Source organism: Castor canadensis, chromosome 1 (assembly GCF_047511655.1).
Source record: "Castor canadensis chromosome 1, mCasCan1.hap1v2, whole genome shotgun sequence".
NCBI classification, from domain to species: domain Eukaryota; kingdom Metazoa; phylum Chordata; class Mammalia; order Rodentia; family Castoridae; genus Castor; species Castor canadensis.
In genome coordinates, this window is record NC_133386.1 from 205,510,125 (window position 1) to 205,531,867 (window position 21,743).

The 21,743-nt window shown below is 57.0% G+C and overlaps 1 protein-coding gene across 1 annotated transcript; it reads right to left on the reverse strand.

The window, feature by feature from the left end:
• Positions 1–1,216: 1,216 nt before the first annotated feature.
• Positions 1,217–2,738, reverse strand: Fgf4 (fibroblast growth factor 4). The gene is made up of 3 exons (XM_020179380.1): positions 2,399–2,738; positions 1,733–1,836; positions 1,217–1,393 (listed from the first exon to the last, which is right to left on the reverse strand). Exons 1-3 carry the CDS (start codon positions 2,736–2,738, stop codon positions 1,217–1,219), a joined length of 621 nt encoding a protein of 206 aa, XP_020034969.1.
• Between the last annotated feature and the right edge of the window lie 19,005 nt (positions 2,739–21,743).

The following is a 21,743-nucleotide window of genomic DNA, read 5'->3' on the forward strand; positions in this document are numbered from 1 at the left end:
TACTAAAAGTAAAGCACGAGGTAAAGATAGCTCAAACGTGACCAGGGTCCAGCAGGCCGCGTGACGCTATCTGCAATCCCTTTTGACTACTTGTGGGGAAAAAAAGCCACGAGTGACGGCAAAATGCACCCACCTGAGCCTTCTGCAGATCTGCAGTGGCTCCCGGGCCCTGAGGTAGATGGCAGATGCACGTGTACAGGGAAGAATGCACCAGAAGGTAGCGGGCTCCACAGGAAACAGTTCATCAAAAAATACCCATCTAGCCCCTAGCTCCGCCATACATGGGCTAGCCTGTTTTTTTTTTTTTTGCTTTTTCAATTTTGTGTTTTTTTAAAAAATGCATTCTATTAATATACTATCAGAAGTAGCTTCTATGACAAGTTAAAATTTTGGTGGTGGTGCAAAGACCCATGTCTCCACTTCCAGCCTCCCAGCAGGATACAGATTCCATCCTGTGCAATTTACAAAACAATTTTGCTTTTCCCCCATCGCTCCAGCAGCTCCAGCGACGTGGGCAAACAGGAGTTTAGAAAACCCGCTGAGGGTCTCTCCCATCTGGTAGGTGGAAGATTGACGGCAAGAGAGTTCAAAGGTCAGCCTTGGCAGATCTAAAAACAGTGGCAGCGAGGACTTTGACAGTGCATTTTCCCTACCCCAAGTAAACCGATATGTCCGAGTTCATAGCAATGCAGCACAAAGGGAGTAGGCTGCTGGAGGGTGTTGGAGGGAGCCGGTCGCGAGCTCCTTGAACTGGCTCCAGGCCCCAGGCAGGCCTTTCCAGACAGAGGATGTTGGAGGCCACTGGAATCTGAGGTCACCATTTTTTGAAACACAAAATAGCAGCACACTCGTGACAACTTTTTTTTTTTGGAGGCAGGGTATGTAGCCCAGGCTGTCCTCGAACTCATGATTCCTACTTAAGCCTCTTGAGTGCTGGGAATTGTGCCACCACCCCTGGCTTCCTAAAACCTTTTGGACAATGAAATTTATCCAATGGTAAGATTGTGTTCCCTGTTGCACTGGACAAGTCAGCACTGCTTTTTTTTTTCCTTTTCAGAAAATTACAAAACACAACCCCAGAACCATAAATAATTTGGTGGCAATATTTACATATTTAAATAATTTAAATATCTTACACCTACTCTTGCATTAAACTCTCCATCCAAAGAAAGTGCTCCTCCGGGGGCTTCCAGAGGCTGAGGCGGGCTCCGGAGGGTCACATCCTGGGGAGGAAGTGGGTGACTTTCATAGTGGGTGACACTCGGTTCCCCTTCTTGGTCTTCCCATTCTTACTGAGGGCGATGAACATGCCTGGGTACTCGTAGGACTCGTAAGCGTTGTAGTTGTTGGGAAGAAGTATCTCCTTGAACTTGCATTCCCCAGTGAAGAAAGGCTGGGAGGGAGGAGCATCGTGTGAGCCTGGAGCTGGCTAAGAAGACATGGCCAGCCCACAACAGCTGGTGAACTGGCCACAGTATTTCACTCCACTGTGTCCTGCTGGAGGGACCCATCCCACTGGGTACAGACAATAACTCCCAATGTCCCCTTTCACTGGGCAGGGCGGTGCCCACTTAGTGATGGCAGGAGCAGATGACTCCCTTGGTCTGGGTCCAGACCTGTGATCTGGTGACCCTGCCACCTGCCCCTTGGTACCCGGGCACAGGTGGGCTTGGAAGGGCATGTTACAGTTCTGTCCCTAACGAGGTGTCCAGCCCAATCTCGAGGTACTCACCGAGCCATAGAGCTTGCCCTTGCTGCTCATGGCCACGAAGAACCGGCTGGCCACTCCAAAGATGCTCACGACACCCCGTTCCACCGGGGAGAGCTCCAGCAGACCTAGCGAGGAAGAGCAGGTCACTGAGGGGCAAGTGACTCCTGGCCCACAAAGTACCAGGGCCTGTGCGTCTCTAGGGACCTACTTTCTGGGGTGGGTGTGGAGGAAAAGGGCCGGGGCTCCCCATCTCAGGCCGCCCCCAAGACTCCTCTCTTGTCCAACCAGTGGCAGCGCGCCTAGTCCCACGCCAAAGGACCCAGGCGGCCCTAGCGGCCCCCAAGCCAGGCTTCAGCCTGGGCGCGTGTCCCGGGCCCCCGCGGGTGCCGGTGGCTGCGCGGTGCGCTCTGTGCCCACGGGGGAAGGCGCTGGAATTCGGCACCCGGAGCCTGGGCTTCCGAAGGCGGGGAGGCGGGGCTCGGGCGGGGTGCGCAGAGCCGGTGCCTGCCGGCTTTGCACTCTTGCTGGAACCAAGAGTCCCTGCGTCACAAGGGACCGGAACCCGAGTCTGCCCGGTTCCCAGAGCCCGCGAGCAGGTGTCGCCCGCCCGGGGCCTCTGTGTGTGAGTTGGAAGAGGCAGCTGCTGCTCTCCGTCCCCAACCCTGTCCGCGCGCCCGCCCCACTCACTGTCGCTCGTGTCCGAGTGCACGCCGCCGATGCGGCCGTCGGGGAACACCTGAAGGTGGAAGCCAATGCCCACGTTGCAGTAGAGTCGCCGCAGACGCTTGATGCCCAGCAGGTAGTCACCCGCGCCGCTCTGGACTGCCGCCTCTTTGGGCTGCGCGGCCACCGGCAGACGCGCCAGCGAGCGCGCCACCAGGCTCTCCCAGCGGCGCTCCAGCTCGGCCTCCAGCGTGTCGTTGGGTGCGGTGGGCGCGGCGGCGACCCCTCGGCCTGCCCAGGGCGCCAGCAGGGCCAGCAGGACCGCCGGGAGCAGCGCCACCGCGGCAGTCCCGGGCCCCGCCATCCCGGCCCGCGGGCCGTGCGTGCGTCTGTCAGGCGGTCCGTGCGCCCGGGAAGCCGGGAGCCGAGCTGCGCTTGGGGCGGCCCGCGCGAGCGCACGGCCTGGGCCCGGGCAGAAGTACCAGAAGTGGCCAGGGAGCAACCGGAGGCGAGCGAACGGTCCTGGGGCGCTGACCCTATGCGGGCTGCATGGAGCGGCGGGCAGCGGCGAAGGACGCACGGCTGGAACTGAGACTGCGGAGCGGTGCGCACTTCCCTGCGCGCTGGGCCGGCCCCAGGCCGAGCCGCTATATATATAGCCGGGCGCCCCCTCCTACTTGCCGCCCCCGCGGGGGGCCGTTGGTGTTCGCCTGGGCGCCCGGACGCTATGGAGCTTGTGGCTGGTCGCAGGCCGCCTGCCAATCAGGGACAGGGGAGGGGAGGAGGCCAGGGACGAGCTCAGCTACTGTCACCTGGAGGGACCCTGGCCCCCACCCTTGGCTCCGCCCAGCCCACAAACCTGTCCGTCCCGCCCTTTGGGACTCGGCACTTGAGCTTTCAAAAGTTGAGCTCTTTTCTTGTGCTTGGTCCCCTTCCCGCCTGTCTTTCTCTAGTGGGCTCAGGCCTTAGTGTCCTTCCCTACACATAGCCTTTTAGGGCACCGCTTGCACCTGGTTCCTTTCTGGGGTGTTAAAGGCTGTTCTGTGATGAAGATGGGGAAGAGCACTGCACACTGCAGCCTGGCCCGGTAAGGGACAAGCCGGGGCTGCCAGCTGGAGAAGCGAGGGAGTCTGGTCCCACAGGCCTGGCTGCTCAGGGGTCAGTTCCGTATACCCCTCAGGTGGAGGCCGCCTGAGTAGGCTGACCCTGGTGGGTGCTCCCAAGGAGTCAAGGCAGGGTAAAGGCAGAAGGCCATAGTTCTACACTCCCTCCACACACACACCTCCACGCAGGAGCAGCTAGCCAGGCAGAGGGCAGAGGGCAGAGGCCCATCACTCCCCCACCTCTGGTCCCACAGCAGGGATGTCCAGGTGCCAAGGCAGGAGCCCCCAACCTACCAGGAACAGGCCAGGCTCTGGAAGGCTCCCTTCCCCCCCGCCCCGGCCCTACCCCCCACTGTGCACATTAGGCCGGGTGGGGGAGGGCTACCTTGGGCCTGATCACTGGCTCACCTAGCTGTGAAGACCCCTGTTGTCTGTCCTACCTGAGGAGCCTGGCTTGCCCCCTCTAGCAGGCCACACAGCCAAGTTTTAGGGGTTTGGAGCCTGCCTCAGCCCTTGCTGCCACCAGTACAATCCCTGGGCCTCTTGCCCCTCCTCCCCTCCTGCCCTTGGGCCTGTAATTATTCTTATGGATTGAGGGGATCCAGAAAGCCTGAGGTCCGGAGGCACAGAAGGGGGCACTCAGGGGCATGGAGTGGCCGTGGCAGGGTCACACCTCATCTCTGTCCCTCTCTGAGGGGATTTGAGCCAGCTCACAGCTGCAAGATCCCCTGGCAGCCTGGGGTGAGGGGTCCCAGATGGGACTGCAGATTTGGTGCCAAGAAGACCCTCCTGGTCAGGACGCAGAGCCTGCCCCTCACCTGCTTGGGCATGTCCCTTTTCATCTCTGGATCCCTGACTCCCCAGTTGCTGAATGGCAGGGGGGATGGGCTGCCCTCCCTCAGCCTGGGTCCACCTGTGTACCTCACTGGGGAGGTAGGACCTAGGCCCTGATCTCACCTATGCTGGCTGTCCTAGGCAGAGACCCTCTACTGTTTTCCCCCAGCTCCTGGGGGGGTGGAGGGGGTGAGGCTCCTCTCTTCCCAAGACTCACAGCAGGCTCAATCTTGTCCCTCAGAGTGAGTTCTGTAGTTCAGCTAAGGACCCTGCAGGTGGCCAGTTGTTCTCCCAGATCACTGGCCACCATACCCTATAGATGCTTTGGTGACCGAAGGAGGCAGGTAGCAGGAGTTCTGAGTTGGGTACTGCAATGACCTGCGGTCTGACTCCTGCACCACACTCTCTCCCTGAGCCCACGTGTGACCCTTGCAAGCCTGGCCTCTCAGTGTCCAGTGGAGCTAGGGAGAGCACAGCGAGGATTAATTAGCCCCTCTCTGTGTCCCACCTCCTGTTTCCATTGAGCCACCTGTCCCCACCCCAGACACATTGCTCCAGACACATTGGCCTCTCTGTCTGCCCAAACTTCCCACTGGAGACCAGCCCTTATATCTTCTGCCCTTAGTTCTGCTCGCTGCCTCTTCACAGCCCTTCCAGTCGTCTTTATTATCAGCTGACCCTCCCCCACTTAGACTGTCAGGTCCACGGAGCAGGCACAGGTTTGGATCTTTCCCAGCTCTATCTCCAGTGCCTGGTACACAGTTGGTACTCCATAGCTGCTGCTATGTAAGTGACTGCCAGTTATGAGGGGCTCGGAGCTCTTCCACCACCTGATCCTTCCCAAAGGCACAATGCCCAACACCACATGCCTGGCAGAGACAGAAATGGAGCAGGTGACCCAGCTGCCCCATCACACTCCAGGGAGCCCAGTTCACCAAGAACCTGGGGAGCAAGGAAGGGCACACAGAGGTTCGGGCCCTGCTGCCACTGGCTTGGGTTTCAGGTCCAGCCTCTAGCCTGGCAGCCTATGACCTTTCACCTCGATTTATTCCCTGTTTCTTCATCTGTAACATGGGCCTGAGACTCGAAGTCAGTCTTAGCAGATGGCCTGGCCTGGTGGAAGAGGCTGAGCAAAGGCAGGGTGGCCGTAAACGCTCAGGTTTTGTGAGATAAACAAAGCCGTGTTGTAATCCTGTGGGAGACCCCACCCACAGCTCACCCTCCAGAGAGCGCAGGTGAGAAGGTAGGGCAGGGCTCCAGCTGACGCTGGCTACCAAGGCCTCCAGACAGTGACCTTGCATGACCTACATTTGAAATTCATTCCCTGAAAAGTCACTTCTCCCAAGGAGTGAGGGGCTTCTCTGACCAGCCAGCTCAGCTGTTAAGAGCTTAATTGGCCAAATAGGAATCATAATAAAAATTGGGTTGTGATCCTCAGGGGGAAAGGACCCAGCCCAGCCCGGGGCCAGCGCCCAGTGTGAACTGAACATTGCTTTGCTAGTTCTCAGTTTGGTTCCCTTTCTCTTGACCACAGAACAACCAAAAGCCCAGGGGCAGGAGGCTGGGGGGAGAGTGGTCTGAACTGACCCCATGCCCCCCAAGGAAAGTCACACTTCTTTCTTGAGTACCTCGAAATAAGGGAAGGGGGAACTTGACTAGCTTTGTTTTGGTAGCATTTTTTTAAATGGTGGTAAAGTATACCATGTTTTGCGAACACAAAATGGACGATTTTAACTTTTTTTTTCTTTGTGGTACTGGAGATGGAACCCAGGGCCTTGGATACCCTGAGCCCCTTAACAATTTCTTTCTTTCTTTTTTTTTTCCTTTGTGGCACTGGGTTTTGAACTCAGGGCCTCACATTTGCTAGGCAGGTGCTCTACCACTTGAGCCATTTCACCAGCCCTTTTTTGTGGGGTTGTGTGTGTGTGTGTGTGTGTGTGTGTGTGTGTGTGTGTGTTTGGCAGTACTGGGGTTTGAATTCAGAGGTTTATGCTTGTTAGGCAGGCATTCTACCACTTGAGCCACTCTGCCAGCCCTGTGTGTTGGATGCTTTTGAGATGGAGTCTTGCTTTTGTTGCCTGGGCTGGCCTGGAACCACAAACTTGATCCCTGTCTCCTGAGTAGCTAGGATTGCAGGCATGAGCCACTGCCTCCCAGCCTGACACCCCATCTTCCCTTTCTGTCTCTGTGGATCCAAGTGTTGTGGGACCCCCACAGCGTTATTCCTTTCATCACTGGCTTATTTCACTGAGCAGAAGTCTTCAAAGGTCACTCATGCCTCCTTTTTGAGGCCAAAGAGTATCCCACTGTGTGTATGGACACATTTTGTCCATGGACTCTTGGTTGCTTCCACTATGAACCTGGGGTGCCCACACTTGTTCCACTACCTGCTTTCCACTTTTTTGGGGATACATACAAAGTGGAATCACTGTCACAGAGGTGTCTTGGGTAGACAGAGGTGGCCTCTGTGTCCAGTATCGTCTTGTCTTCTTCTTCTCCTGGACCGTTTCTCCTTTGCCCCAGATTTGCCCAGCTAGCTTTGGTGACAGGCTCACGGGTAGCACCGATGACACAGATCAATGCAAACAACCCCATCCCGCTATGCAGGTGTGTGAATCTTTTGAGCACAGAGAATCCGTGCCTTAGTTCCCTCGTCTGGAAGATGTCAGACTTCTCACTTGGGAGGCCTTTAGGGGAATTCAGTGAGGTGCCTGGTGTTCAGCCCTCAGAGCCTGCAGGTGCCACCCATCCACTATGGCCTTGGAGACGTGGCTGCTCTGCTTGAGAGCAGGGTTGGGGAGCCGGGTGCCTGGCACATGTCCTCACCTGCCCTCACTCACCACGTGCCATGAGCAATTTGCCTAGCTGAGAGAATTAGCGGATTTAGATGTGGAAAGGGTCTGGTGCCTTATCCCAGTCACAGCACCTGTCCAGATAAGTCGTGGCTGTGCTGTTGCATTCAGCAGGCACAAACTAAAAGCAAGTTGGCTTTGCAAGGCTGATCGCCACTTCTCCTCGCCCAGCCCTGTTAAGGTGGGGCCCTGCTTATCACCACCATTGGAGGAAGGAATAACCACAGCTCCAAGCACTTGACAGCTCAAGGTCAAGGAGCTGGCAAATCTGGCTCCAGCCCACTCCATCCCTGCCTCAGTTTCCCCTTCTGCAAAATGAAGTTGTGGTACTGACGGTGCCTGCCTCACTGACATGAAGGGTTCATGCTGTGCAGGAGGTAATCTTTAACCCCAGAGTGGGGACCGAGTTCCATGTGCTGGTTTGACTTCCCTGTCCGTCAGTTTGCTTGGCAAATCATAAAACACACAGCTCAGCCCCTACTCCCCACACGTTCTTCCGTGTTTCAAATCAAAGATGTCAGAGTCAGGAGGACCCATCAGAGCCGTGGCAGGGGATGTAGGAGGCTGGAGCTGGAAAAGGGCTCCATCCAGGTCACCCAGGGGCATAGCCCTCCTGCCCCCAGTGTCCCTCCACCCATAAGCTGGACAAGTCTTTATGGAGTGCCTCTGGGAGGGGCACAGGTGAGCAGTGACGGAAGGATGAGAAGGAGCTGGCCATGGTTGGGGACAGGTGTGTGTGTGTGTGCACCAGGTAGCTCAGAGGAAGCAGGGACAGGATCTGGGTGGGGAGGGGAGGGTGAAACTGGGGAGGGAGGCAGACTTTCCAGAGGGGGAGTTCAAAGCCAGGCCATCTCTAGCCTTTGATCACCCCATAAGATATGCCAGAGGATCCTTCCAGGCTTTGTGTTCTTATCATGGCCTCCCCAGGGAGGACAAGGGTTCCTAGTGGACCTGGTGGACTGACCACCAGGAAGGCTGGAGCCAAGCATCAGAGGATGGGATGTACTCCTGCCTTGCTTCTCCCCATTCCGCATCTGCTCAGGGTCTCCCTGCCTGTCTGAACCGGAGACCCCCGAACTGCCAGGGGCTGCTCCACGGATGGGCATGGGGTTTGCCAGTCTCACTGAGGGAAGTGCCCGGGAGGGGGTGGGAGTGAGCCCTCCTCCTGCTAGCCCTTAGGAAGCTCAGTGTAGGGGTAGAAGAAAGGTCATTGTAAAGGTCAGCCTTGATCATTGTGCCCTCCCCGCTTTCCCTGGATGGACTCAGCCTGGGGAGGGTTGTAGATGCTATGCTTCAGCTTGTGTGACACCCATGCCCTGGTGGCCTCCTCTCCTGCCTTCTTTCCCTCCGAGGCCAGCAATGTCAGGACGAATCTGCAAAAACCCCTGGCCCAACTTACCCATCCTGCAGAGGAAATTCTTAGCCCCACATCAAGGGACAATGATGCCCCAAATTTGGCAGGAGACTTGGAGAGGACAAGCTGATTCTAGTGCATGCCCCCTCTCCTGATGTGCTGTGTGGCTTTGGACAAGTCACTTACCCTCTCTCAACCCCACTGGTTTTTCTGTAAAGTTGAGCCTAGCATGGTGCCCTTCTGTCAGGGTTTCTGTGAGATTGTAGTGAAATGGGACTCCCTTTATCAAACAAGTGACCCCCAAAAAAGGCAGAGGTGGGAGGGCGCTTAGGGGAGGGGGTCTCCTTAGCCAGCCCTCGGCTTCTCAGGCTGGAGCCGGCCTTGACCTCGTGTCTCCAGGGCTGCAGGAGCTTCCACCTGCCGCCAGCTCAGCTCTGTGCCCCGCGGAGGCCATGGGCGAGAGGCTGGCAGTGGGCTGGGCCTCTTGTCTTCCTGGCGGAGGTGGAGGTGCCACCTGGAACCCTGGGAAGAATCACAGGCAGCAGTGGGCAGAGCACGTAGGGGTTTTAGGGTGAACAGAGCCGGAACTACAGGCCCTCCTCCCAGTGAGGAGCCCCTCGCTCACGCAGAAGACAAGTCCCCTTTACTCCTGGTGCTGGATTCGATAACCTGGAGGCCAGCTAACCCACACCTCACTCAAAAGACCTTGGTGGGAAAATGTTATTTTTTTTCCTTGAGCGGTAGGTGTTTCTTTGTCCAAGGTAACAGATCCGGCTGGAAGAAGGGGCCAGGTTGATGTGCTCTTCTCAGGCAGCAGGTGATCACCAGGGATCCCAATTCCTTTTCTCTCCTAACTTTCCATCTTCGTGTAGATTACTGAGTTGGCTTCTTTATACCTTCTTAAGTTGAAATCCAAAATTTGTTACAAATAGTTGCAAAAACTACAATCTCTAGCATATTTTAAGTATTGAGCTAGGCACCTGTGGCTCACACCTGTAATCCTAGCTACTCAGGAGGCAGAGATTATAAGGATCAAGGTTGGAAAACAGCCTGGGCAAATAGTTTGAAAGACCCTATCTCAAACAAAAAAGGGCTGGCAGAGTAGCTCAATGTGTAGGCCCTGAGTTCAAACCCCAGCACCCCCCCAAAAATTTGAGTTTGTGTGTGTGTGCGTGCAAGCATTTTACCCCTGAGCTATGCCCCAAGCCCAAATCTTGCTCATGATGAAGATAAAATTCTATCACTCTTTGCTCTTTTAAATGTGTCTGTTAGACTCTAAAGACACAGTAATCTGGCATCCATCTTGATGGATGCAGAAAGCCTGGCTCACGGGAATGCAGACAGAATGGAAGTTGTGACATGAATCGAGGATTTGAATGCCTGCCAGAGTCTATGTTCAAAATCACAAAGATCCACTGGATCAACCATTACCAAACACAGGTTTCCACGCTGTGCACCGACACCTTCACCAGCTTCCCTTTTAATTGACTGACTCGCACTGGGCTAGGAGTGAGCCCAGGCCGCCTCGATCTCTCAATTTGTTCACCACATAGACTCGAGCTGCCGGGTTGTCAAGGACAGATCACAGGTGTTGGAGTTGCACTTTTTGGCTTTTGGAAGTCTGCCCAAGTTCTTGTCATCACAGGAAAGTGAGGGAACCATTAGCTAAGCTGGTGGTTCCTCCCTGACCCCAGGGGACAGCAGGAGGGAGATGGAGCCCTGCTCAGGTCAGCGTGGCCCTGCGACATCACAGAGTTTAACGCACATTTCTTTCCAGCCTTGGAGCTGCAGCATACCCCCTTCAACCCCAGGACGCTTTGCTCCCTGGTAACGTAGTGGTGAAGGTGGACTTTGCAGGGAGACGGTCCCCTGGGACTTGGGATGGGGAGATGACCTCTCTCTCTAATTCAGACAGGCAGGAAAGCCACACAGCTAGAGCGAACCCCTAAGTAAGCTGCTGCCTAAGTAAGACACCAGCTGGATCATCTCTGAGCCGGGCACCGATGCCCTCAGGGGCCCATGGTGTCTTTGCCAATCCTGTGTAGTTTGGGGGACACGGTGCATGGCAAGAATCCCCCCTGTGGCCCTCCACTTGCCTAGACAGGACACCCGGCAAACCTCAGCCACGGGTCAGTTGCCAGAGGCTGTCTGGGGAAGCTGGGAGGAGAGTCCCCTGCAGGGCTCCTCTTTGTCCCTTGTTTGGTGCCCTGGGGCTCTTGCACCTAAGCAACCTTTCTTTTGTAAAGTGGGGACAAAGCCTGTGAAAGGCAAGGTGGAGAAGGGGACCCCCTCAGGTAGCTGCGTTCTCTCCAGAGTTGCCCAAGGTCGCCCTGCTCTCTCTCCTCTGACTGGCAGGGGGAGGTGGGGGGTTGACCTTGAAGAATCTATAAATGGTTCCTTCCCCTAGCAGCCTTCAGACCGCAGTCCAACCTTGACCTTTCAGGGAAGCCTAACCTCTGAAGTTCCATCCCGTGATGAGGGGTGAGCGGGGTGCTCCTCATCCATCCTCGCCCTGGGTCATCTGGCTTGTGCCAGTGTCACTCTGCACCTTCCTGTTCCCATCATCCCCCACATGCCCACCCTGGGAGCAGCTGAGGTTGGTTTGTGCTCACAGCTTGGGGGAGGTGGGGAGGGCTCACCTGTGCATGGATGTCTGTCCATCCTGGCCTCCGTGCACCTGGTGAGTAGCACTGCACGCTCAGGCTGCGCTCAGGCTCCAAGGCTGGCCAGGTAAAGGGCCGCACTGACCCACGTGCAGACACCATAGGACAGGGCAAGACTCGGGGAAGATGGCACAGCCTTCGGGTAGACATGCCACCCCTGCTCTGGGTTGGCACACCACTCTCTGCTGGCTGCTTGTGGGAACCCTATTTCTCATTTGCTCCACAGGGGTGCATCCCAGTTCAGCCAGGGAGGAAGGGGAGGTGACTTGCCCAAGTGGCTGTGGCAGGGACCCGGCAGTATCTTGGAAAGCTCCACAGTCAGTGCGGGCAAAGCAAGACCGAGTCAAGCCAGCTGTGTCCTGGGAAAGACATTCCCGCAGCGGCTTTCACCGGGTCGCCATGCGCACGACTCCTGCCTTCCACGCGGGCCTCCCGGCTGTATGTGGGGAAAGTCACAGCTCGTGCTCAGGATGACAAATGAACAACCTGGGTCACACACTGATCCCGGCCCCTGGAGAAGGCCGAGGGAACCCTTGACAAGCAGCTTCAGCCCTTCTCCTGCCTCCTCCAGGGCGCAGGGAGCAGCAGGTGGCTCTACCTGCAGTAAGGAAGCCATCATGTCCTTACTGCCCATGAGGGAGCCACCTGGGCTCAGGACTCCCCTCTTCCCCCCCCACTCACCTGGCTGTGAGGCCTATGGCAGGTTCTTGGCCTCAGTCTTCCTTCTCCTTTGTAGAAGGGGCAATGGTGACACTCACCGTCTAGGTGACAAGGGGTGGCACAGTGGAGTTAGTGCTTCCCAGCTGGCTTCTATCACATCACCCTGCAGGACCTCTTGCCTGTGAGGCTAGGGACAGTGGCCCAACACTGGCCCTATAAGGCAGCCTGCAGGCCATTCCTGGGCCCCTGGCCTCGGTGACAAGAGGCCCTTTTCTCCCTGACATCTCACGCGCCTGCCGCTAAGCCTGGGATACGGCGTCTAAGCCAGGGCAGACCCAGCCTGCTATTCTGGGGTTTTCTTTCAACTATTTTGGCAAAGACCAAATGGCAGCCTCCTTTAAAATAGCTTCTGCTAGCCCCGGGGTCATCCTGGAGAACCAGGTCAGTGCGGCCGGCCTTCCTTCCAGCAGCTCATTCTAGTTAAATACGGACCCAGCATCTGGAAAGCCTGACTCAAATACCGACAACCAGCGCCACGCAGAAGCCAAAATAAAGCCTGGCCAGCCCTCCGAGCTGTCTCGGCCGCCAAGAAGCCCCTACTGTCTTTGTGAAATCATGGGGCCAGTTGGACGAGGTGGCTGGAGCACCCCAGGGAGAAGTGGGGACATCCAGCCCAGCCGACCACAGTGTAGGACCGTCATCACCCAGGATCTGTCCATCTGTATGGGGAGGAAAACCTTCTGCCCACAGAGGGCATGAATCTTAGAAAACAAAACTCAAGCTAGGCAGGACTGTCCTCAATAAAGTGTGATGATGCCTACTCCGAAGTCCAGTGAGTCATTCAACAAACACTGGTTGCTCTGCTGGGCCAGGCTCTGTTTCTGACACTGGGGACATGGCAGAAAGGCTTCATCCCACCTTGGTGTCACTGACATCCCCAGGGAAAAAGCCAGTGCTCAGAATAATTACTGTAAGTGGGCATTGGAAAAGGGAAAGATGAGGTTCTGACCTACACTGGGGTCAGACCTGTCCTAGGCCCAGGAAGTGTTGCCTTATCAACCTGGAGCTGGGGTGGGTCAGAAGGTTGACCTGAGCAAAGAGCAAAGGCTCAGAGCTGAGACTTGGGAGGCCAGGCTGGGGACCAGCAGTCAGCCTGGACCCAGCGGCAATAGCAGGACTAATGGGGATTTGAGGGGGCAGCCAGTGGGTTTTCACACCTGGTAGGCTTCGGATTCAACTCCAGCTTGGTGTCCTGTGAGTGCCTCCCCGGTGAGGCAAAGGTTTGAGGCTGGGTCCCCTGCTTCGAGCACCAAGAAACCCTTATTTTGTCATGGCATCACACCTGCCTCTGGGACTCTGGTGGCTGTCAGTTCCATCTCCTCCCCAAGGAGGAGACGCTCTGGTTCTGCAAGGACCACTGGAGCCCAAGAGATCAGGCTGGGCCTTGGAACTTGACCTTGTCCTGCCCAATCCCAGGGCCAGCCCGGGTACCTGCCCACACCCACAGCCCGCAGGAGGAGGCAGCCTGGGCTTGAGCAGGAAGGGCGCCAGGCACACCAGGGGGCTGGAGCCTCCGAGGCGGTCAGAACCTCATGGGCTGGGAAAGGCGTCTTTACCCCAGGTGCAGAGAGAAGTCCTGAGCGTTTAGGGGTGACTGCTCAGGATCGCGGGGCACAGAGCAGCTGTGACCAAAGGCTTGAAAGAGCCACACAGGAAGGGTCTGCAGCCTGGGGTTCCACAGTCCCTGTCCCCACCATGAAGCCCTGTCACTTGTTCCTGCCACCAGCCTCAGATGTCACATCAAGAATGCAGACATGGGGCTGAGAGTCGTATCCATCCACACACAGGTGGGCGGTGCAGGGCAGGGGCACTCAGACCCAGAGGAGGGCTCGGTGGACAGCAGGCATGTGACCTCATCCTCTGTTTGCAAGCCCTGTCTTTTAAACCCATCTGTTCTCCAAACCTCCTCAAAGGGCCCTGTCCTCTGGCATCCTCCCATAGGGCAGGGCATCATCACAGGCCCAGTGACAGTGACAGATGCCTTGTGCGAGGGTAATCGACACATCTTATCTCTTGTAGACCTCACACCAGCTCTTGAAAGTGAACAGGGAAACTGAGGCAAACTTCGACGACTCCATATCAGCCAACTAGGTGCAAATCTTCCTTGAAGTAAGGGCTGGTGTCAAGAAATGCAAAAAGATTTGCCAGGTGTAGAGGCTCACACGTGTGACCCCAGTACTCGGGATGTGAAGGGATGGGTCTTGAGTTCCTGGGCTACATAGTGAGACTCTGTCTTAAAAACAAAATAAAAAACAAGCCAGGCACTGGTGGCTCACGCCTGTAATCCTAGCTACTCAGGAGGCAGAATTCAGGAGGATCACAGTTCAAAGGCAGCCCAGGCAAATAGTTCTCAAGACCCTATCTCAAAAAAACCCATCACAAAAAAGGGCTGGCGGAGTGGCTTAAGGTGAAGGCCCTGAGTTCAAATCCCAGTAGCACAATAAATAAATAAATAGATACATCCATGCAGTGCAAATGCAGAAGGAAGCAGAGCCCTGCCTCGTGGGTTTTTGGATCATGGCTTCAGAGACCCTCTATCCGGTGATTCGCATGATACAAGATCTTCCTTTGTTTCTTCCTTTTTCTCTTTTTTCTGCAGTACTTCGATCCTCCTGATCTCTGCCTCCTGAGTAGCTAGGATGACAGGCGTGAGCCACGATGCCCGGCTTGCCACTGTTTTAGAAGCTTCTCAGGTGGGGGACCTCTGAGGACCCACTCCGCTCATCTCTTGCTGTGTGACTGTGGACGAGTCACACACCTTCTCTGAGCCCTGTGGTAATTAGGTGGAGAACCCCTGCTCTAGGCCGGCTCCAAGTCTGGTCTCCATTCACTCACCTGGTACTGTTTGGAGGGGACAGCAGGGTCCTCCCCAGGACCGCAGCACGGGGGCCCCAAAGCCTCCTTCCCAGCACAGAGGTGTGTGCCATTGGCCAGGGCCAGGGGACATTGTGGCATTCCTTATCCCACCCAACCCCTAATTGAGTGACTGCTTCCCAGAGGCCAGGGCTGGGCGAGGGGGGAGAGGCCAAGGCTGCGATACCCCTGTTGTCAGGGTGCTGGCCAGCAGAGGATGTTTGGTTTCCCACGAGCCACTGTGGTCCCGGGGGAGGAGCTGCTGTGCTCAGGGGATGTGGACATGCCAGAAGCAGTGACCGTGGCACTCCAAGGGCCCAGCCTCTGTCCATCTTGATCACCCCGGCCAGGAATGTGGTGGCAGAGGCCCCAGGAGATGGAAGTCCGATAGGCCCTGGGGGAGGGGGGACTTCCTCTTGGCCACCACAGGGAGTGGCAAGGGTCATGGTGAGTAGCTTCCCCACAATGCAGGAGGATAGGGGTGAGTCTCATGCTCACAGAAGCCATCCGATCTCACCGCTGCCTCCTTACCCGTCCATGGCTCCCCAGTGCTGGATGAGGAAGGGCTGCTGGCCTCCCCCTGCCTGCAGACCTGACCTCCAGCTGTTCCCTGCGCTGCCACAGCGCCTGCCCAAGAGGACCACTGGGCTCTGTCTGGACTCGCCCCCCGCCCCGCCAAGCCCCTCCAAAAAAAGGCACACCCCACCTTCTTGGGGAGGCTGCTGCTTCTGCCCTGAAGGTAGGTCACCCTCGGACCGTCGCTTGACCTGGCTCCCATGGTGCCCTCACTCGGGCAGGATGGAGGCCCCGTGGCCTGCTCCTCCCAGACCCCAGCTCCTCCATACAGGGCTGTGAGGACACAGTCAAGGCCCCGACAGAGGCTCACTAGCTGGACGGACGGTTGAGTGAGTAGCTCACCTGCAAAGTCAACCTTCTCCACCTAAGAAACACAGCCACCCTTCTCCGCCCTTCTACACAGGGTCTTTGTGCACACGGGGCACTTTTTTCTCTTCTTTTTTTTCTGGTGGGACTGGAGTTTGAACTCAGGGCTTTGTGCTCACAAAGCAGGCACTCTATCACTTGAGCCACACCTCCAGCACCATTTTGCTCTGGTTATTTTGGAGATGGAGTCTAGCGAGCTATTTGCCTGGGGTTGGCCTCCAACCTCTGACCTCTTGATCTCAGCCTCCCAAGTAGCTGGGATTACGGGCGTGACCACCAACACCCGCCCTGCTAGTCTTTATTAACAGAAAGGCAATGACACTTGACTTTCGTGATCAGTTTTTAGCTTCTCAGCAGTTTTATTTGTAGAAAAGGCATGGAGCTGTCCGTGACCTCTTGCGTTTGTGTGTCACACCTGTTGATCCATCAACACCAATAATGATGGGTATTAACCACAGCCCAGCCTTTCCCTGGGCTCTCAGTTTGTGCATGGTGTCCTTTCCTTGATCCGGGGTCCCCATGTCACCCTCATTCGACTGCTCCTGGCTGTGACATCCTGAGCTGGCTTTGTTTCGATGGCAGTGAGATCACCCTGCTTTGTAATTGGTGACCCCCGGAGCTGGTCTCATACCTCGAGGGACCTTGCTGCCATGTCTTCTCTCTGTGACCCTCTGCTTGGGCTGCTGCTCCGTGGCTCCAGGTGCGGGGTTCGGTCTGCTTTGTTTATGCCCCTCAGCTCTGCAGGGACAATGAGGCCAGTGCGGCTACTAGCAGTGGCAAGAACCTGTGAAGAGCAGTGAGGGTCTCTCTCCCTCACCCCCAAAGGCAGGGTCCCCAGAGGACTCTGCACCTGCTCTTACCGCACTAAGAACAAAATGCCTGCTGAGACTTCTCCAGGCCTGGCACACCACGCTGACCCCACCCCAGCCTCTGTCAGTCTGGAGGTGGCCACACTGCTGGCTTGTTGCCAGGGCCTGTGCCAGTGCTGTCCCTGCCCTAGGGCCTTTGCACTTGCCAACGTCCTCCTTGCACGGTGACTCCTTCTTGTCCTTTGGGTATAAGCCTGGATGCCACCTCCCAGACAGGTCTTCTTGGTCAGCGTGTCACCTCCTGTCCCTCCCACAGCTTCCTCCGGTCCACACTCATTGAGGCAATGTACGCGCTCGGTACCATCTGAATGTGGTTCTGCGTCTGCCCCACTCGTCCAGCACGGACAGCGTGGGCCACACGGCCCCCGAGCAGGCCTGTCCTGACGAATCTCCCTGCTGGGACAGTGCCAGGCTGGTCCTCCAGGGAGGACAGTGACCAGGGCAGCTTTTGGGTCTGCGTGCTGTCAGGGAAGCAGCGCCATCTGCTTCTGAAGGAGAACTGCAGCTGTGGGTTCCAGCCTTGGGACTAGCGCCCTGCCTGGTCTGGTGACCTCCTACCCAGGCCTTTCCTTCCTCTCCTGGATTACACAAGGTGTGATCCAGGGGCTCTGGACATGGAGGGCCACTGGTCTCTGAAACGGACACCATCTTCCTGTGACCAGCTGTGCCCAGACCTCAGCCACCATCCCTGTGGGTCTCCAGGCAGGACAGGCACAGCTGGCAGACATCCTGCAGGGTCTGGGGCACGGCCTGTGCTGGGCTGTGGTTTGCTGTGAGGCTGCAGTACACTGGGGACACAGCCAATGCCTGTGCCTTCCTGCCACCCGCCCTGTGGGAGCTGGGCAGGGCCACGCTGCTTGTCCTGTCTCAGAACTGTGGTGGGGTGCACCAGCCACCTCCAGTGCCAGGCCAGGGCCAGGGTGGCTAAGTGTGCGGTCTGCATCTTGTGTCTGGCACACGGCCACCCTTGGGGTCCTTCCTGTCCCTTGGGTGTGGTTCTGGGGAAGGTGCTGGCCTGGTCGGTGCCCCTGTAGATGGCCTCATCCAGGCTTGAGCTGGAGTGACCCTACGGTCACTGTCCCGCCTCGGGAGACCTCTGGCAGCAGCCACCCAGCTTTACGTTGGAACCGGCCTGGGACAGAGTCCTCGGCCCTGGTGAGTGAGGCTGTGATTAGGCCTAGGTGGGACAGGCAGGGCTCTGATCTCCAGCAGGTGGCCTCTGGCTGAGGAGCAGCAGGACACCAACATCCCTAGCTCCCTGCCTGGGCCCTGGGCATCTGAGAAGCCACCAGGGAAGGAAGGAAGTGATGATAGGTGGCCGAGGAGCCGTGGCACCCATGCTAAGGAAGGCAGGGCAGAGACCCCAGCACCTTTCTCTCTTCTCAGAAATAGGAACCCCAAGTTTGAGCAAAGCTTGGAGTGACCATGTGACTAGAATCCAGCCAATGGAAGATAAGCAACAGTGGTGGGAGTGGCTTCTGGAAGCTGATCTTTGAAGGTGGGACATGCCTCTCTTTGCTACTGCCGGATGGAGTGTGGACGTAACGGTTGGAGCCTAAGCAGCCATTATGTGCCATGGCTGAGCAGACATGACAAATATGAGGAAAAAAGATGGGAGGAACCTGGGTCCTTTGATGAGTGTGGGGCAGCCTCATTTCCTTGGACCTCAGAACTGTATCCCTTGGGATTCAGAACTGTACTCCGAGCCTCAGTCTCCTCACCTGCAAATGGGACCATAGTGGCCAGTCTTTCAGAGCTGCTGGGAAAATTCAGTGGCGGATGGGTGAAAAGCCTCTGGCTCCTAGCAAGGCACTTACCGTGCAAATCCATTAAACGTCAGCAGCCCATGGGATTCTTTAAAACCAGGGCTTCCTAAGCTCCACACCCAAGTCAGATGGGCTCGGTAATGCCGATGGATGCGTCTCTCCCTGGCCAGGTCGCTGGCCTGGCTGCATTCTAAAAGCCACGGGGTTTTGTTTGTTTTTTGAAACCGGGTCTTGCTGTGCAGCCCAGGCTGGTCTCACGCTGCCATCCTCCTGCCTCAGCCTCTGAGTGCTGTGATGACCCGTCTACAAGCCCTGCTGAATCCCTGGTTTAAATCAAGGACCCTAAACCTGAAACTGTGTCCCCCCGGCTGCAGACTAGCAGTGACTTATAGCCGCGTGGGTGGGTTTCCAGTCTTGGAAGCCGTGTGGCCCTGGACAAGTCACTTTTCTTCTCTGACACTGGGCTCCCCACCTGTCGCGTGGAACTGGGGTAGGGATCGCTCCCGGGGACACCGCGGGGAAGCACCCATGTCATCCTCCCCACCCCTCAGGCCAGTTTGCAGGTAAACCCAGTCTCTGCTTGCTTGGAGGGGGAGGGGTTCTGCTACCGTCCTCCTCCCCTCCACCGCCAGTGACAAAAGTGGGCGCCTACTGCATGCCCTCCCCAGGCTCGTCCCACTGCCTCTCCCCGCTGGGCCCTATTTCTGGGAAGGGCCTGACACCATGTGTCACCTTGGGCTGTTGGGTGGGCTGGGCATCACCCATCTTGACTCCTCCTGCCCGATCAGGTGGCTTCACAGCCCCTGTGGCCGTCACTGCCAGAGTCCCCGCTGCCCATCAGTCAGGGACACCAGCGCTGGTCACAGCCAGAGCCACACCTGGAGCACAGCACCGAGCCTGCTGCCCCCTGCTGGTAGGCCATGGTACTGCATGCACAGCTGACCTGGAAAAGCCAGCCCCGGTCCTGGTCACCTAGCAGTCCCCAAAGGATGGGAGGCCCTGGCCAGTCCAGCTCTGATAGAAAGACATGCAGATGTGGCTGCCAGATGTAACTCAAGCCATACAACTGACCTGTTTCCGTGTGTGGCTTGACATGGATTTGTGTCCCTCGTGTTGGGTGACCAAGGCTACTGTCTCTTCCAGAACATGTCACCACTGCAAAGGAACCCACACCCACTCACCTCTGTCCCTGTCCCTGCCTCTGCCAAGCCCTGGCAGCACCAGCCACCTCTGTCTCTGCACTGCCAGGCTGGACACTGTGCAGAAGGAGCCGTCAGGCGGGGGTCTGTCACACCGCTCCACTGCCAGGTGACGTTTTACTGTACTTCTTGGACGCTTGGGGTACTGTTGTGAATAATGGTGCTGGAAATGTCTGTGGACAGGTGTCTGTGAGGACATGTCTCCTCAGTGGACACCTGGGAGGGCCATTGCTGAGTCACACACAAGGCAGGACTGGTTGTGTCCTGCCTCTTCCCGCTCCCTTCCTTGGGTGCTATGTGGGGCCTTAGGACAAAGCAGTGGAGTCCAGAGACCTTATAGCCAGCTCCAGCACTCCCCTCCCTGGCTGTGTGACCTCAACAAAATAGCTTAACCTCTCTGAGCCTCAGCAAAAGGTCAGGAACATCATGGACCCTACAGCCCCTGGTTTCTTTGTCTGAGGGGAACAGGCCAGAGTTTCAGGGGGCAACTGTGTCTGGAACAGCCCTCACCCAAAGACAGCTGGTCTTGGGGATAAAAGAGCAGCCCAGGTGCCTCACCCTTGGGTGGGTGACCCGTGGGGGCAGTAATGATGGTATAATTAGCAGGGAATTACAGATTGTGCTGGGTTCTGCAGAGGAAAATAACAAGGCACAATGAGAAAAAAAATGAGAGGGGGCCAACTTTGGTTCGAGTGGTCACAGAAAGTCTCTTTGAGGAGGTGACAGTCTCAGAAGTGAAAATTGGGAAGGGCCAACCATTGAGAGGTAGAGGGAAGATTATTCTAGCAGGCAGATCGTGCAAAGGTCCTGTGGCAAGGACAGAACCACGTGGCTGGAGTGTTGAGTGAGCGAGGGCTGTGGAGGCAAGGGAGGGGCTAGACCCACGAGCTCTCGAAAGACACTAGGCGTGCGACCTGATGGAGCTGGTCCTGCCCTCCTGAGATAAGAACTTTCAAATAGACTTGTTCTTGCACCCTGAGGGCTCATAGAAGAAAGAGATAGGAGAGGAACAACCTCTGAAGAAAAAGGAACCCAGTCCTAAGAAACAAACAGTCAGGCGACAACACCTTCCCCTTCCCCTACTCAGCCAGCAGCACCCCCTGACTGTGTCTGGGGCCCGTTGGGGCCCAGGGCGAGGCTCACACGGGCACAGGTTCTGGAGGCAGCAGGCTGCCAGGACTCCTGTCCAGTGGGTGGCAGGTTCCTGGACAGTCAGGTGGAGCAAGCAGCATCCGTCCCGGTCATGAGAGGACCCTGAGGACGACACACAGAACAGGTGGCCCTGTGTCAGTGCACCAGAAGGTGGCTACCAGTCTCTGTCACCTCAGCTCTCCTGAGCCAGACTTGCGAGGCCACACTACGGTAACCACGAGGATGTGCCCCACGGCCCCCGCTCCTGACCGCATCAGTGCAGCATTAAAGTGTCCGCAGCCTTGGGAAGCAGGTGTCCAGTTTGACGGTGGTGGAAACCGAGGCTGGTTGAGGGCAGAGCCCTGACCTGGCCTCAAGTCCCACGAGTCTGGCACCGAGCTGGCCAGGCCAGCCTGACTCCCAGGCCGAGATTCTGCACACCTCCCATGAAGCCAGTTCTTCTTCCGCCAGCTGCCCCACCTGGCCTCTGGCCCTTCAGTCAGGACTCCACACACCTCGGAGCTGCCTGAGGGCATTGTCGGGGGGGGGGGGGTGGCCACTGAGAGCAGGGGCCTGACTGGCCCTAACCTCGTGGTCCTAACAGGGCCCCCAGCATTCCTTAAATTTCTTGGGGGTTCTGCTCCCAACCTAGACTTTTAGAGCTCAGCCTCTGTCCTTCATGAAACTGCAGGCTTCTGGTGGACAAGGGCAGGTGGTCTCACCTGTGTCCATCCTGACCAAAGAGGGCCTGGACGGATGGATGGATAAGTGGATGGATGAGTGGATAGGTGACGGATGACTCGCTGGAAGGATGAATGGGTGAAATGATGGATGGATGGATGGATGGATGGGAGGAAAATGGATGGATGGATTGGGGAGGGGTGGATGGGAGGAAGAAGGGATGGATGGTGGGTGATAGGCAGGCGGTTGATGGATGGATGGGTGGGAGGCGGTGGGTGGTGGATGGATGGAAGGAAGGAAGGAAAGACGAGGGTATCCATGAGTCTGTGGTTCCAAGGAGCACACCACGGAGGAAACCTGTGCAGAGCTCGGTGCTGTACTGCGCACGCTTGATCCACCTTT